The sequence below is a fragment of the Rousettus aegyptiacus genome, unplaced genomic scaffold, assembly GCF_014176215.1.
Source record: "Rousettus aegyptiacus isolate mRouAeg1 unplaced genomic scaffold, mRouAeg1.p scaffold_m13_p_10, whole genome shotgun sequence".
Taxonomy (NCBI): domain Eukaryota; kingdom Metazoa; phylum Chordata; class Mammalia; order Chiroptera; family Pteropodidae; genus Rousettus; species Rousettus aegyptiacus.
Window position 1 is genome coordinate 76,842,208 of NW_023416285.1, and position 16,466 is coordinate 76,858,673.

General features: G+C 33.5%; 1 protein-coding gene across 15 annotated transcripts in view; it reads left to right on the top strand.

Moving 5' to 3' along the window:
- The window catches only part of PARD3 (par-3 family cell polarity regulator), a 592,207-nt gene that overhangs the window by 272,655 nt on the left and 303,086 nt on the right, over positions 1-16,466 (top strand). For all 15 annotated transcript variants that reach the window (XM_036226846.1, XM_036226876.1, XM_036226877.1 and 12 more), the window contains exon 5: positions 11,604-11,735. In XM_036226846.1, coding sequence (XP_036082739.1) covers positions 11,604-11,735 — 132 coding nt within the window. The remainder of the gene's footprint in view (positions 1-11,603; positions 11,736-16,466) is intronic.

Genomic DNA, 16,466 nt, shown 5'->3' on the forward strand with positions numbered 1-16,466 from the left:
TTAGCCACCAGGAGTCCTTCTTGAAGAGCACATATATTCTCAGGGTAGACACCTGTTTAAAGCCTCCAAAACTATAAGTTTCACCCTTCTGTTTTTCATATTAAAAGATCTTAGTTTGGACGCAGTGCAGTTTTATGCTTTAAGTAAGAGCTGGTGATAATCATTGTTATCATAGGCCAACTTCAAGTGCCAAACTCATCTAGATCGAATTGTTAACAACCTGGTCTTATCTGTTTTTGTTCTATGTTTCAGAATATAATCTGTCTTCACATGCTTTAAATATTATAATGTGTCCAAAGTTATAAAAAATCCTAAGGTTCTATTGGTAAAAATGTTTTAGCCTGGATGTGGTATTTTTAGAGTTCATAAACCACACTAGGACTATAAATTAAAAGTAAGGGCAGTCCTTACTGAGCACCCTCAGAAGTTACATGTAGTATAGAGGCACATTACACCTGTGTTTCTGGACTTGAGGGAGAGCCTTTGATTGGCATTGATTCAATTATACCAAAGAAAAATTCATAGTTTTAAAAATATTTTCACCTCATTTCATCTTTTAAGTTGCTTTCTATTTTTAATTTTTGATACTTTAGCTTATAAACCTACTTACTCTGAGTCCTGAATTTAGGTCTAGTCACTTCATGTTGTGTCATTAACAAGAAAATTATAAAATGGGATTGCTTGGGACTAGAGCACCGAGTATATGCCATGGTGGCTGCTCTGACAATTTAATTTGCATTTGCTTTAGGTGCTGTCATGTTCTGGGCTGCCTTTGAAGAACTGCATTTCAATCTAGGTTTTTTTACAGTGTAGGTGTAGAAATGGTTTCCATCAACCCCATCTCTACACTACATCTGTTTTAAAAGTTTTAATATTTCCGATCATGCCATGTTGTTTTGAGCACTTGCTTCTTGCCAGGCACTGTGTCTGATGTGTTACATGTTCTGTCTCATTTACTCATCCCGTGAATGGTACATATTGTTGCCATTCCCATCATATTGGAAGTAAAGCCTTGAAGAGTTTAAATAACTCACCTAATAGTTAAACCAGTTGTAAAATGAGAAAGTTATGATGTGATGATCCTAACCTAGATTGTCCAGTTTCAGATTTTGTACTCTTAACAGATTTGCCACTCACTTTCCAACAAATTTACAGACTTCATTTATTGCCCGATGTTTATTTAGCTGAATATTTGAAACTAAAATATTACATGATAACCGTATAATTTTCTCTCTAAAACTTTTTGTTAGGCAATTAAAATATGAATATAAGAATAATGAGCATTTGTTTATGATTAGAACTGGCATAATTTTTAAAAACCTCACCAAGCCTATATAACATCTTAGTCTTAAGTAGAAATATGCTAGCTTCATTAATATCACTAACAATCTGATTATATGAACTCATCTTCATTTCTGTCCCCTTTTGGGGGAATTTTTTGTGTTTGTCTCTTTAATACTCGTGATCAATATTATCGTTACCGCTATTGAGAAATTATATACTTGACCCTTTTCTTGGTATTTATGTGCATTGCTTTATAATAGGGAAGTAAATAATGATATAATTGGATTATAACTCCAAAATCAATGTAAATATCCATGTGATTACACTTATGTTAATAAATAATTGAATAAAAATTAAATGAGAGACAGTTCCTTACAGAAGAATTTCAAATAATATATGTAATAATTCCTCCTTCAGAAGATGGAGCTTTTCTCCTCCTTGTGAGGATTGGCTGCACCTAGTAATTTTTTTCTGAAAGATAGAGGATTGGATGTGAAAAATCCTAACTGTATAAGTGGAGTAGTGGTAGATTTACCTTAACCAAGTGATCAGTGTTGCTATCACTAGTGATATGTTGATGTCATGGTGTGATGAGATGGGTACTTCACCTCAGTGGAATTTTTCCCCAAAGTCATAACTCCAGTGTAATCATGAGGAATCTTCAGGCAAAGCAAAATTGAGAGACATTCTACAAGATATCTGACCACTGTTCTTCAATAATATCATGGTCATTTAAAAAAAAAAAAATAGGAAAGACTGAAAAACTGTCTCAGATCAGAGGAGACTCAGGAGATATGGCATTTTGGGCTCCTGGCAAGAAACAAGGACATGAGTTTAAAAACCCTAACTGATGACTTGCAACTCAGTCTTTAGTTTAGTTAATAGTATTATACCAGAGTGGATTTCTTAGTGTTGAAAAATATACTAAAGTTATGTAAAATGTTAACATTGGAGGAAGTTGGGTGAAAAGTAGGGGTCCAATATACTATCTTTGCAACTTTTCTGTAAATCCAAACTTTTTTTTTAAAGTAGTTTTTTTTTTTAAAAGGCCGCTTTACAGGGCAGGTTATATAACCCACATTTTGTGCCAAAAAAATCAGAGATGGCAGTTAATGCACAGATAATTGATTGCTTGGAATCAGGTATGGGTCTCTGTGAGCCTTCTGACACATTTGGTCATTCTCTGAAATGTATTTTTCTCTTTGGAAATAAGTTATACTAAAAGTTCTTCAACTGATTTTATTAAATAGCGCTTTATGGTTGGCACCCTTCCCCATGACAATCCTTAATCTGAGAACTGCTTACCAGTTTTAAACATGCTGCATTCTCATAGTTGGGTGCTCCCATTTTTGTCTTAATTTCTGTTGAGATGTCCCAGTGCAACAGCTGTTCTGTTTCTACTTTATTCAGATTGTTAAGGTTATGGGTTTTTTTTTTTTCCTTTTTCTTTTTCTTTCTCTCTCTCTTGCTCTCTCTCTCTTTTTTTTTTTTTTTTTTTTTTGAGGAGGTGGGAGTTTCGACAGGAATTACTCAAAAATTCCCCAGAATGACATTTTTAAAAATCATGGGTTTCACTTATAGTTTGGGGACAAAAACAGTTTCCTTGATAATTAATATCCTGCTCAGAGAACATGCTTTTTCTGCTAATGGGATTGAAAAGAAGGAAGGACTTCATTTTTTAGAAGTTTGAGCCATTGATTTCTTTACACTAAATGTTTCCTGAGTGGAGATGGAATTCTCCAGAAAAGTTACTGTATGAGAAGCAGTAAGTAGGATAGGATTATGATAAGTGAAAATAAACATTTTCAAAAATGTATCTGTGGAGACGGTTTACCTGAGGAGGCAATTTCACAGTTAAAGGGAGAACTTTAAGAAAGATAAAATGTAGACTACCTAAGGCCTTCATAGGAACCAGCCAGTTCTTCTGCTTATCCACCTGGTTCATTTAGGTTATCACTGTGGACTGAAAAGTGTAAGATGGAAATGCTAATGTTTACATTGGCAGGGTTGTTATATATGGTGCAAGTTCCTTGACTTTCAAATTTTCATACTTTGTGTGTGTGTGTGTGTGTATGTGTGTGTGTGTGTGTGTAGCTTTAAAATTAAGGTGAAAATATTTAGATAAAATAAAAGATATGTATTGCATATTTAGATAATCTATAAGACTATAGTAAATATTTTGGAATTAGTCAACTACTGTGATATTTTACATATCTCTCATCTTTAGCATTGTATTTGTTCCCTTCTTTTCTTGGTATTATGCACATTGCTCCCAATCTAAAATGCTGTTGTTATTACATACAATTTTAGTTTTGCGATATAAGCATATAGAGTTATGTGTTTTTGAAAGAAAATGAAATATAAGTGGGTATTTGTTGCTTTCAAAATAAGAAATATGTAGTACTTTCTAAAATATTTTAAAATTGTTGCAGATTTAAATTTGTTTTTCCAAGTCAGGTGGCATTAGTCAAATGTTGCTCTTTATCTTTATTATAATTTTAGAAAATTAGCTAGCTCTTCAAAATGTAATCCGATCTGAGATATGTATATTTTGGTTTTTTTCTCATACCTTTGCCCTTGCTTGAAGAAGTGGGATCCATAAAGGTGGCCCCGTTTCTCTATTCCTGACACTTGCTGATTGTGGAATGCTTATGGCCGTAGATGTTTTAAGTGGTCATGTTGGTTTTTCAGAAGTTCTGTGCAAAAAACGTAATGGGAGCTACTGTTATGCTGCTTCCCTTTCCACTCTGTTCCTTCATGTCTCAGAATCCATTACTTTTTGTAATTTGAAAAAATAATTAAATTTCCCTTGCCAGCTACCTTTTCCTTACCATCTTTTACTTGTTTTCATAGGATAAAGGAGATTATCCCAGTTATATCTGACAAGAGATCATTGGAATTTAAAACAATTTTAAAACAAACATCTTACTTATGATTATTCCTAAGACTTTAGTATTTATTAAGGAACCAACCATCTCTTATGTAAATATAATTTGTGATTCAAGATTATGTAATGGCTTTGCCCTACTTTATCTACAAGAACTTAGGAGGTACTTTCCTGTGGAAGGGGATCACTGTGTGGGAATGACCAGTTTCTGGTTAGAGCAAGAGTGAGAGGCTGAAATCTAGAAATTAGACATTGAAAGTGGGTAATTATACCCATGGGACCTAGGTAGTCATCCTAATCTCCACAGAGCATTGGTCAAAACTTCTCTGAACCTGTTTCTTCTTTTAGACAGTTCAGAGGTTAAGCTGAATGTTATCTAGCTTTTTCCTTCCAGCTCTCAAATTCTATATCTAAAGCTTTTCATGGCATTACAAACTGTCGAAGTGGGTTAGGAGCAACTGGGGAAATTGGTTCAAATAAATAGTCTGAATGAGGCTGAATTTTGCTTGTCTCCTGCATGGGTTTCCTGGGCTGCTACATGAACAGATCTGGTGGCTTCAGAGTAGTCTGTACTCTGACAGCCACCTGTGGAAACATCTTGGCCTTTGTAAGTTGACCAACCCTTTTCCATATCAGATCCCTCTCTGTTCAGAGCCTGATGCAGATCCGTGTTCCGGAGGTTATTTTTCCTATCTGATAGTAAGAATGTTAAGGTACTGCCAGTTGTAGCTTGTGAGATAAAACTAAAATGTTTTGCTTCTGGTTTTGTTAACATTACAACCTGAAGGATTTGCTGTGTGACAGCAAACTTATTTGCAAAACTAATCATAATTCTCAAATGTGTACTTATATATTAAAGAGAATTCCAACATTAATTTTTTTTTCTGGCATATTGAGCATCCTTGAGTTTCCTACTGATCTAAATGTAATTCTGTGTTCAAGAAGCTATTGAGCATATATCATAAAGACTGGAAAATATATGAGTTCAGATTTTTAATTCATATTTTTTAGGCCAGAATGAGTTTTAAGAACTATGTACCCTTAACATTTCAAAGGAAAAAAAAAAAACTAATACAATTTGATATACATGCTAGGAGACTTTATTTTGTACATTACTAAATTGGAAATTTGCTTAGGTAAATTACTAATTCCTGTTCAAAACTTAAACTCACTTTATAAAGAAGATTAAAATAAAGATTTAAAAATGAAATATTTATTACTTACGAAATTTGAGCTACAGAGGTACTATTTATTTGGCATTCAAAATCTCAGGATTTTGACTCTTTTCATTTAAAAATTTTAAAGATGCAGTGTCAATGTAATCCCATGTCTCTCGTTACAAATTCTTTCACACTTTATAGACTATATTTCTGTTACAAATGAATATAGTCATATATACATAATTTCGACAAAATTGTATGGTTGTCCAAATTTCCTCTTTGTCTTGTCATAATTCTGCTCAGAAGTAGAAACAAATTTATAAACACATACTCTTTTCTTTGTCTCTTCCCCCTTCTCATTAATAATGGTTAAGAACGTGGAAGAAAGCAAACACCAAGAAGGAAAAAGAGGTGTGTACGTGTTTCAGTGTTTATGCTTATTGACATGAGGGGTTGCTGCTAACATGGGAGTTGCTCGACCGCAGAACAGCATTAGGCATTGCATGTAGGACATCGGTCACCGTGGATTTCAAATAATGTTTTTTAGTTCATTACATTTCAAAATAGCCATGTGTCTAGGATGCACAATGATAAATACTGTATTTAGAGGAAAATACTGTATTTCTTTATTTTAAAAAATGTCTTAATAATTAAGGCATTGCTTTAAACAGATAGGAACTGTCAAACTTTCTGTTGTTTATAAGTTGGTTATCAAATCTATGTGGTTTTGTGTGAGTTGATTTATGGGCCCCGCATCTCACTTATCCCTACCTCCATTTATTATCTAGAGGATGATTTAAAAATCAGGAAATTACATTGAAAACATTCTATCTACAGACCATTTTATGGTTGTTATCTTCTTCTACACTTTAGCCCTGGCATTGCTTCCAAGGTCATGCTTTGGTGTAGCCATCAGGAGGCCCCCCAAATAAGCTCTAGCCTCAGAAAGGAGAATGGGTCTGCTACATTGAATCAAAAATATGATTACTGATGATTTTAGCAAACTTCATGTAATTAAAAAAAATTATCCTAAGCCATAGTTACTATGTTCATTTTAGTTTCATAATTTCAGGTTAGACATCCTGAGAATGTTTCCTTTGTTTTTGTGTGTACTTTCTTTGGGAAATGATAACACAGAAAACTGGATTCTTCTCTTTGACCACAGCTGTAGAGTTGAAAAATATTGTAAATTTAAAATCTGAAAACTACATGGGAATATTTGAAAATAAAGGATGCGCAGATGGTGCAAAAGTGAAATTTATGTGCATCGAGTAGTATTTCAAAATATGACACAATTCCTAATGATTTTTTGAAAGTGGAATTTTTGCATTGAAACAGCAAAAATATAGCTACTTTCCTATGCTAATATAGAAATATCCATTACTTCTGTAATTTTCAAGAAATATTCCTATATTTCTGCAGCATAGTGGTGTGACCTGCCAAGAAATCTGACCATCAGCTAAATAGCTGTTTCTGAGAGATAAAACCTTGGAGCTACGGCTTAGCATGACAGGAATAAGCGTCTATCCCAAGGCATTGGTGGGTTCTGTGTGACTTTATTGAATTGTAATTGGCTTGGGGAGGGTTGAGAGGGGGGGAAAGGACAGTTACTTTCCCTAGTCTGGAAGAAATTTATTCCATAACCAGGGTACTGCTTCCAGGGAGCAGCGAATTAATATGCATTTCTCAGCCTGGGTGGCTTTTGACACCTGATGATATGGCAGTACATTAAGATGATAAGAAAAATCCCTGATCACAGCAGGAACATCTGTTTTTTTCTGGCAAGGGGAAAAGTTTCCCACCCAGCAGCAAAGCTCACTGGCTGTTCGGGGCAGCCTCATAAGTAGAGGATTAAAGTTATAATTAAAAAAAAAAAAAAGTAATTCCTTATGGTATTTTTCTTATATAATCTTTTAGATAAAGTACTGGCTTTACTGTAATAAATTATTTCTTGTCACTAGCAAATTTAATAATCTTTAATATTTTACATATTAGTATTACTGATAGATTTTTATAAGTCTAAATAAAAAGATTGCTGTTTTTGCTTTGAAAATTACCAGTATACAGATTGGAGACATTAATTTGATTACAGAATGAAATCAATTTAACATTACATTCTTCAGTTTATTATCAAATACAGCTCTTCTTGCAAAATATTAAAGGCAAAAATTTGTTGATTTTGTTTTCCCTTCTTTAGGTTATGAAATACAAGTTTTACAAATACATTTAACTTAAAAATTTTGCCTTTTTTTGTAGTTGACCCTAATTTAGTTCATGAAAAATGAATGTTTCCAAATTGAAAATAAAATATGCTATATACATTTCAATTAGAAACAGTTAATATTCAAGTATATATTGTGAAGTAGAATATATATTTCATGTTATGATGTTTATTGATGCACTTACATCATAAATGGAGAATCACAGCTTTATAGAACTATACTCTCTGTGTACATGATCAGCAAGATTATGGCTGAAATGCTAGTAATAATACCTGCATGATACTATCAACAAAATAATGTGTATGTTGTATAGTGATTAATTACATATTTTAGAAATTCTTCACTTACCTGATAGAGACCAAAGATTACTATAATTTACTTTTCACATACCACAAATAAATTAATATGTGAATTTGTTACTGACTTTTCCATAACAATGTTGAATTAGAAATTTTTTTTTTCCCAGGGGTTAATGTCAGTTTTATTTTGATCTGCTAACTTCTTAGAGTTGATTCTGAGAATATAAATTGTAGAATTTTTCAGGTAGAGTTCAAAAGGACAGTTTGATCTGTAGTCCTTGCATTTATATGATTATCCAATAGTGGCCTGCTACATGAATTACATGTTAAAGTTGATGTTAATGGATAAATGTCACATTTTTAAGGTGCAGTTGGAAATAATCACATTTTCCGCAGACATTGTATACTGTATTTGTGACATTAAGTTGAAATAGACATATAACAATGACATACATCTTTTAGTATAAATCTAAAAGTACAATTATTACATTTCAGTAAGAATACATTTTTACTGATGTTTATCTTGATACCTTTTAAAGTATTTGCTTATCAACTTTTGAAACAACTTGTATAAGTATTCTTTTAAAAAGTGTTGGTATTCTGAAGCCATGTGAAAATAAGAAACAACAATAGGTGTAGGCCACTGAGCTAAGTAAGTGCTTAAGTTTAAAGGTGAATGCTGATCTGTTTAGGTTTTACTGTCGTAGTGGAAATAGCAATTAAAAAATGAACTAAATTATAAGTTAGAACTATAATTAGTAGTAAAATTAGAATATAGTGGTAACAAAAACATGGCATTAGTAATTTTATTGTGAATTAGGGAATGCTTCTTAGAGAAAGTAGCCTTTGAACTGGGTGTTGAAGAATGGTAGGTATTTTTACAAGTAAAAGGTCCTTGGGAGTTGAGACCCAGAAAGATCATGAGTGGAGGTGAAGAGGCATGTGGCACACCAAACACATACTTGTCTGCAGGTTCCTCTGGTGACCTCCAGTGTGTGTCCCAGGTATGATGTGACTTGACATAACATTTTAGAAAAATCCTGTGTAGGAAGTGGCATAGAATATTGTTGGAGAGGATAAGGCTGAGCCAGTGTCGTTAGAGGGTTGCTGTGGTTCGGATGAGAGACAAGTTGATCCTGAGCCAGAGTGATGGCCAGAGTGTAAAATCTTGGCAAAGAACTGTGGATTGCCAAGACCTAGCACCTGTGGGGTTTAGAGAGGGAGGAAAGAGATGAAGAGGATTATGACTGTCTTTCAGAAGGGTGCCAGAGTTGATATGTGAGTTTCATTTTGGAACTATTGATTTTGTGGTATCTTTGGGACATCCTGTTGGAAATTTAAATCATGAATTTAGGAAAAAGTTTAACATAGGTGACCTTTGCCTAGATGTTGTCCAGGAGGAGGCTTTGAAATTGTACACTTTTTGAGCTTGATCAAGAAGACAGTAGTAAGCAGTCCATAGATTGAGTCCACAAGAGTCATTTCAGGGAAGAGGAATAATGTCGGAGATTCAAAGGAATCAAAGGAAGTATAGGTAGTATCCTGGATTCTTGAAACCAAGAAAAGTGAGAATTTGATGGCATCTGGATTCTTCATTTTAAAGATATATTTTTCCCTTTGCAAATGGTATTAGGTCACTATGCATACATCTAGTTCATTATCAACTTTTTACTTAACAGTCTTAGCATCCATTGATTATTTTTGCCTGAGTGAATTTTTTCATTAGGAGTTAAAAATTGTAATTTGTGTAATTATTAATCTACTTTGCCCACTTGGCATTTTTCTGAAAAGACAAGCTTTCCCTCATCTACTGGCACTGTTGACTTTCCTGAAATACATTTCTATTGAAAAACAGAATAGATATTTAATAGTTTTTGTTTAACTATTAATTTTCTAAGCAAAGAATTGATGTAATAATTGCCTTAGAGGTAGAAAATGAATAGAAAAATCAGGTCCCTTGCCAATGGCTGTTAGTCCCAAGATCCTTGACATAAAAGTTATACTTGTGTTTCCCTATACTTCCAATCTTTCTTTACGTGGACATTTAAGGTTCTATTATTAATAAATTTACGCTTTGTGACTTATTTGAATTTCCTTTCAGTAAGTTAATAGACTGTTGTGAAACAAATATTTTGTTTTGTTCTAAATTATGCTCATATTTTAAGGAGGGGCTCTTAGTATTTGGAGATACATTGAGCTTTAGTTTCTTCACTTCCTTCATTCTTTAGATTTTGTCTACGTCCTTTGCTTATTTTACCATTTCCATGTTTTTATACGCACGGTCAGTTCCTAATCTCTGGGCCTGGAGCAGCATCCGAATCTTACCAGCTTTTCTCTTGCGCTTGTCGTTATGCTCCATTACAGCTTTCTTGAGCTGTATTAACCATAAATATACAGTTTTTTTTAAGTAAAAAGTACTTGCCGCTAATGTTTAATGCTACTATTGATTTTTAAAATGTATTTTTTCATAGGATAATTTAAAAAATTTATGAAATTTTATGCTAAAATTCATACTGGTAAATATTTATAGATTAAAACATTTTTTTCCCCATGTCGCAATATTGGCATAGATTCAAGACTATCAATTCATTTTTAAGTTTCATTATCTGATGGAACTCATGAAGGAACAAAAAACAAATCCTGGTCTATTGCTAACTTGTATATACTGCAAACCTATTACATTACACTTTTTTGTGTCTGCGTTTATTTTGGCTGCTCGTGGTTTAAGTAATGGAGAATTAGAACCAATCATGTATATAATATGCACAGCCAGACTACCCTAACGGAGAGAGCTCTGAAGGAGGATATTTTGGTGCTTCTCTCAAAGTGGGACACTGATGCGAGTGGGTCGACATAGGTTACCATTTTTAATTTGTTCTCGTAAGAGATATTTAGATTTAGTTATTGAACTGAAATGTTTGAGTCTCTACATTTGAGTGCCTAGCCTTGTCATTTCTTTTCAGAACATTGAAATTAAGTTTTACAGCCCAAAAGCCAAAGGATGGTTTTATAAGTTATTATTTAAAAGAAACATCCAATAGCATTTGGTTGTTCTGGGATGTAGTAAATAAATATTTATTAACTAACTACATTTTTATGTAAAGCTATCACTTGTCATCAACATGTTGGGATGAACAATTATGTCTATTATGTTCCATGTACTGGTATAAACTATTTTTTTCCTTGATATTTGAATTTATACTTACAACTAGCCCTTGAAGTATGCAACAGAACATCCCAGAAGTTCTTAACTGTCTTGCCTAAAGCCATAAACTACAAAGATCTAAATAAGGAAATTCATTAGTTTTCCATGTTTTACACGTTTTTGGTAAATTACGAAAACATCTCACAATATTATAAGATTGTAAAGAAGAAGAAAAGAGAAAATGCCATATTGGAGGGATACTAAATATCTTATGTAGAAATACTTTTTGTTTTCTTGTCCATATACTTGGCCTGGGAGGTTGATTTGGGAGGGAGTGTAGGTATCTTTCGTCTCTGTGCACATACTTGTGTGGCTGCCTTCCATGCTATAGCCATTAGACTCCGTCATCCTTGGCATATGACTCCTTTTCTGAGATCTAATCTGGATGAAATGTCCTTAATCAGCTATTTTGTATAAGCTTGTAAAAATAATTTAAATATGTAGGATCGTTTTTCTGCTACTTTTGACAAACCAGGTGGATCATTAATTTGCAAGATCTGTTATTTTTTTTTTTCACAAGATGACTTTTTGTTTTTTTTAAAATAGAAAGATGAAAACTACAGAAGTCTTCCACGGGATACCAGTAACTGGTCAAACCAGTTTCAGAGAGATAATGCTCGCTCATCTCTGAGTGCCAGTCACCCGATGGTGGACAAGTGGCTGGAGAAGCAAGAACAGGTAACGTAAATGAATCCTTCTACATGTGTCGTTGGTATAGCTTCCTAGCCCTTATCCCAAAATCTGTTTCCCTCGATTATAATGATGACTAAGGTAAATTATTCTGAGAAACTTTAACTGTGTAATAGGCTGTGTGTCGGAGTTTGTCTAATGTTAATGTAGATATATTTATGCGGCAGTCCCTGAACAAATATTCATAAAAAATTGTGAATTTATTTGCTATTGATTCTGAAGTATCAAGACTTCAGAGCTTAATATGTGGCCGAGGCACAGATGTGTGGCAGTGAATAGTGCAGCTTATGTGTAGGCTTTCAAGGCCACTCATGAGTTCTTCACTCATAGGCAGTAAGTCAGAGGATGTAAAGAGACAAATTAAAATTTTCCATTATACCTGACTTTACTTCATGACGGAAATATATGCTATAGTACTGTTTTGAATTTACATTTATCAGGTTGGGGACTTATCCTTTCATAAATGTCAAGGACCTATTTTAGGTTTATAAGTTTTTAAAATTGCTTAGTTTACTCCTGCATGGTAGCCACCTACAGTTCATGGAATCAGAATTGTTTACCAGTCTATGAATAATGGCTTCCTGTCTTGGGAAGAACAGCTATGCAAAGTTGTTACATCTCTGTTAGAGAAGCCTTCTCTTCATATAAAGACCAAAAATTTATCTGGTAAGTTTTGATGTCTAAAAACCAAATTCTTCCAGTATTGTTTTTTAAAGTCTTAATTATCTTCACTAGTCACAGTGGCTTATTTATTTTATTTTATTTTATATATTATTTTATTTTATTTTATATTTAATTTAATTTTACATTTTATTTATTTATTTATCTATCTATCTATCTATCTATCTATTTATTTATTTATTTTTGTAGTAGGAATGCCAGTATTTTCTTTACAGTTTTAATAGTTTTGATATTAAAAATCCAGTTATTTGGTTATTTCATCAGTTATTTTTAAAAATGTTCATATGGATGGAAGACTAGGTGAGTACTCAGTGAGATAATGTTTTGTTGTTTATTTCTTTCAATAATTTCTAAAGTTATTAAGAATTATGTTGCCTAGATACTGGAATAGCTGTTTTTCAATTTAGATTAATAACAGTGGAAAGAAATCCTAAGTGTTTTACTTAATCTCAGCCTATGTTTTATAGCATAAACCTTCTAAAATAATTTTGTATATGTGGGTGTTTGAATATGAAACAATAAAATAGGACAGTTTGCCTTTGATACTACCAATGGTAAGGCAAAAGTAATGATTTTTATGCTATCTTAAGTGTTAGCATACAAAAACATTGTGTGATAGAAATAATTTTAGATAATTAAAAAACATGAAGTTCTACTTAGGAAAAACAATTTTCTCAAAATACAGAATCTAAACTTAATAGGTGTTATTATTTCATTATCACTTTGAAGAAATGTTTTAAAGATTTAGTTTAGCATGGACCTGGAGTCAGACTGACTGGTTATTAGCTATTTACCATATCTCAGATTTGGACATGTTAGTAAACTTGTCCACAGTTTATTCATTTATCTGACGGTATAGATAATCATAGAACCTACATATAATCATAGAACCTATGGCATTCAGATGATTGCTATATCAAATAATATAATACCTGCCAAGGAGCTAGAATCATGCCTGATTAAAATTGGCTGCTAATAACAGAAAATCTAGATTCCATAATAAGGAAATGTCCATTACTGATTAACAAAAAGCCTGGGGGAAAGGTGGTTGGGGGTTCCATTTGCAGCTCAGTGATTTCACTGAGGATCCGTATTCTCCATCTTTTCTGGGAGCCTCCACAGGGCTCTGTGGTTCTGTGCTCCAACTGGTCCTTAATGGCCAGAGCCCCATCACATCCTTGCACAGGGAAGAGAAACAATGCTTTTTGCTTCTTCATAGTAGCTCTTTTAGAAAGCAAACAATCGTTTCCCACAAGTCACCACCAACAGATGCCTCTCTTGTTTTGTTATAGGGAATTGGCATTACTTTCTTGGTCTTTTTCCAAATCAAAGGGAGTAAAAGTACAAGTGTCAGTTTAGACTAATTGAACCTGACCTCCTGGAGCTGGAGGTGGGGTGTGGCAATTTACCTTTGCTGAATCACCACTGCTCATCACTGAACAGTGTTCTATTAAAGCAAGGAGGAAGGTAGAGTTAGCTAAATATGCTAAAATATGCTAAAATATGACCATTTTTTATTGCAAGATTAGGAGAAAAAGATTGTCAGCCCAGAGTTTTAAAAATATGATACATTTAGTTATATATTCTAAAAATATAACTTATCTTACTACTGTGGTTATAGATCTGTTTTTAAGGAAGTAATATAGTTTTTCTTTGTAAATTTTATGTAAAATAGTTTCTTTTTTAAGCAAAAGGGATTGCATTGATAAGCCACACTTACTACCCCCCCCCCCAGACTATTTCTTGATTTGGTTCTATTGCAGTTATTTGAAGTATTTGTTCCATAATAAGCAGGTTTTTTTAAAAATAAGTACTTTTCGTCTTTGTAGTCTAATGTAGATGGCTATAGCTATGACTCCTGAGCGTAAAACCATCTTCTTTGGCTTAAGTTTAAAAAATGATAATCCAGTCACTCAATTGGATGATTTCACATTAGCAGGATAATTAAGTAGACCTAAATCTACTTAACTGGACAAGAATAGCAAAAGCAAATCAAACCCATATTAAAATTTTGTTTAAAAGTAAGCACAGTCGTTTGGGCATGGTTTTCGCCATTAACTATATAATAAAGAAAATGGCATCACACAGATAAAAGAATGTTTTATATGGTTAAAAAAAAATCAATCCTCTTGTCTTTATGATTTGGGATCACTAGGGTAGAACTGATGGCTGTCTTTAGTCATGCCATCTAGACTGACGAGGTCAACAGCGTTTCGATTTTATATGTCTCCAGTGGTTTTGCTTTTGTTCTTCCTACTGTAGTGCTTATCTCTCATTTTCTCTGTTTTTTGAAGGAAGTTATGACCACATCAACTTTGCCAGTGGGAGTAAACAGTAGGGATGAAAAGGAAAAAGTGTGTGGAATGCTGAGTTAGCAGCCTCCCTGGAACCTGAAGGTGTCTTTCTCTTTTGTGGGATTAGTTCTACGTAACAGGATTTTGGATCTTCTTTCTCTTTGTTAGAATATTGACAAATTACACTTCTATGACCAAAAATAGGTGATGTATCTTATTAGAACTCTGTACCAGGAAGCACTTGGAGTCATGCTCAACAATTTTTCTAAAAATAGTAGTCTTGCATTTCCAGTGAGTCATTTGCCTTGGTCAGAATAAGCTTGTACCTGAATCCTATATTAGGTGCATCTCAGAAGGTAAAGGACTGTGTATCTTTCAAAAAACATCCATATGTCAGCCTGCGACTTCCTTTTTCTGAGCTGTCTCAGAAGAAGCACAAAGGATTTGAAAAATAAATGGGCTGTTGCAGTGCCTTGAAAAAGTTTTCATGCTTCCATAGTTTGACTCTGAAACCCAAGAAACAAAAAGCAACACATCTTTTAGTTTTGATGTTTGGCATTGCTTTAAGAAATCTGAATTTCTTTTAACCATTATCATTTACCTGACTCTGCATTGACTATAATTTAATGTTGGAAGATAATAGGTCATATGCTGACTTTGTTCTTACATCCCCACTGTTTATTGCAACTAATAAATTCCACAAAAGAGGAGGCAGGAACTTACAGTATGTGATTAGAAGAATTTGGGACCAGAAAGTAGAGGAACCTTAAGGGAAATCAAGCTAATTGGGAGCCTGCCATTTTCACTACCTTGTCTTGGTGAACAGGCCTGAAGCCAATTAACAGGAATAGCGAGGAGGTGCTGGGCACATCCCCACAGCCACTTAAGCTGTGTTATAGGGGAATGACTGCCCTGACCTTTAGAGAAAAATCAATGTTTTAGGGTTCTTTCTGTCAAGCAAAAACTTCATCTAATTGGCAGATTATACTGAAGGAAGCAAAGTGTGAGGAAAACTACCTTAAATGTTCAAGTGTGACGTTTATTGTTCTGTACCCTCACCTTTGTAGGCACCATTCTATGTCAAGTCAAAGTCTCCAAGCCAGGAGTTTTCAGAGAATGACAGTGCCTTTTTTTCTCATTATTTTCTGTACTTTTGTCACTGTCTCCAACCATGATGTTTTTGCTTCACCATTTTTCATGCAGAGCAGAACATTCCTGAGTTCTGCTTATTTATTCCTTCTGAAATAAAGATGGCTAATATAGGGATAGGGTCTGTTTTTGCGTTAGCCTGTATTTGTTGAGTTACAGATATTAGGATTAAAAATAGCTGAGTGTTAAATAGAAAACATATTTAAATATTTAAATAAAATACTGCTAGAGAAGAAATGCCTATTGTCTTATTCTCAGAATAGTCCAACTGTTTGAAAAGTATTCTAATACTTTTTAAATTTTTGAAAATATTTATGCATTATAACTAACATTCACATGATACACAATGAGTCTCTTCACAAATCATGGGAAACGTTCGTTTCTATGAAAGGGTTTCATTTTTACTTTTCATTATAATTTGATTAAGCTCTAGGGCAAAAGTAAATTTTAAAAGTTAGAACCTATTTTGAATATGAGTAAACATATAATAGTGAAGAAACATTTAAAACTTATTTAGATTTTACCTGAGGGTAGTTTACAGAAAATGATTGAGCCAGTCAATAAATAATTGTGGTACCAGGTTTCGCCTCTTTTC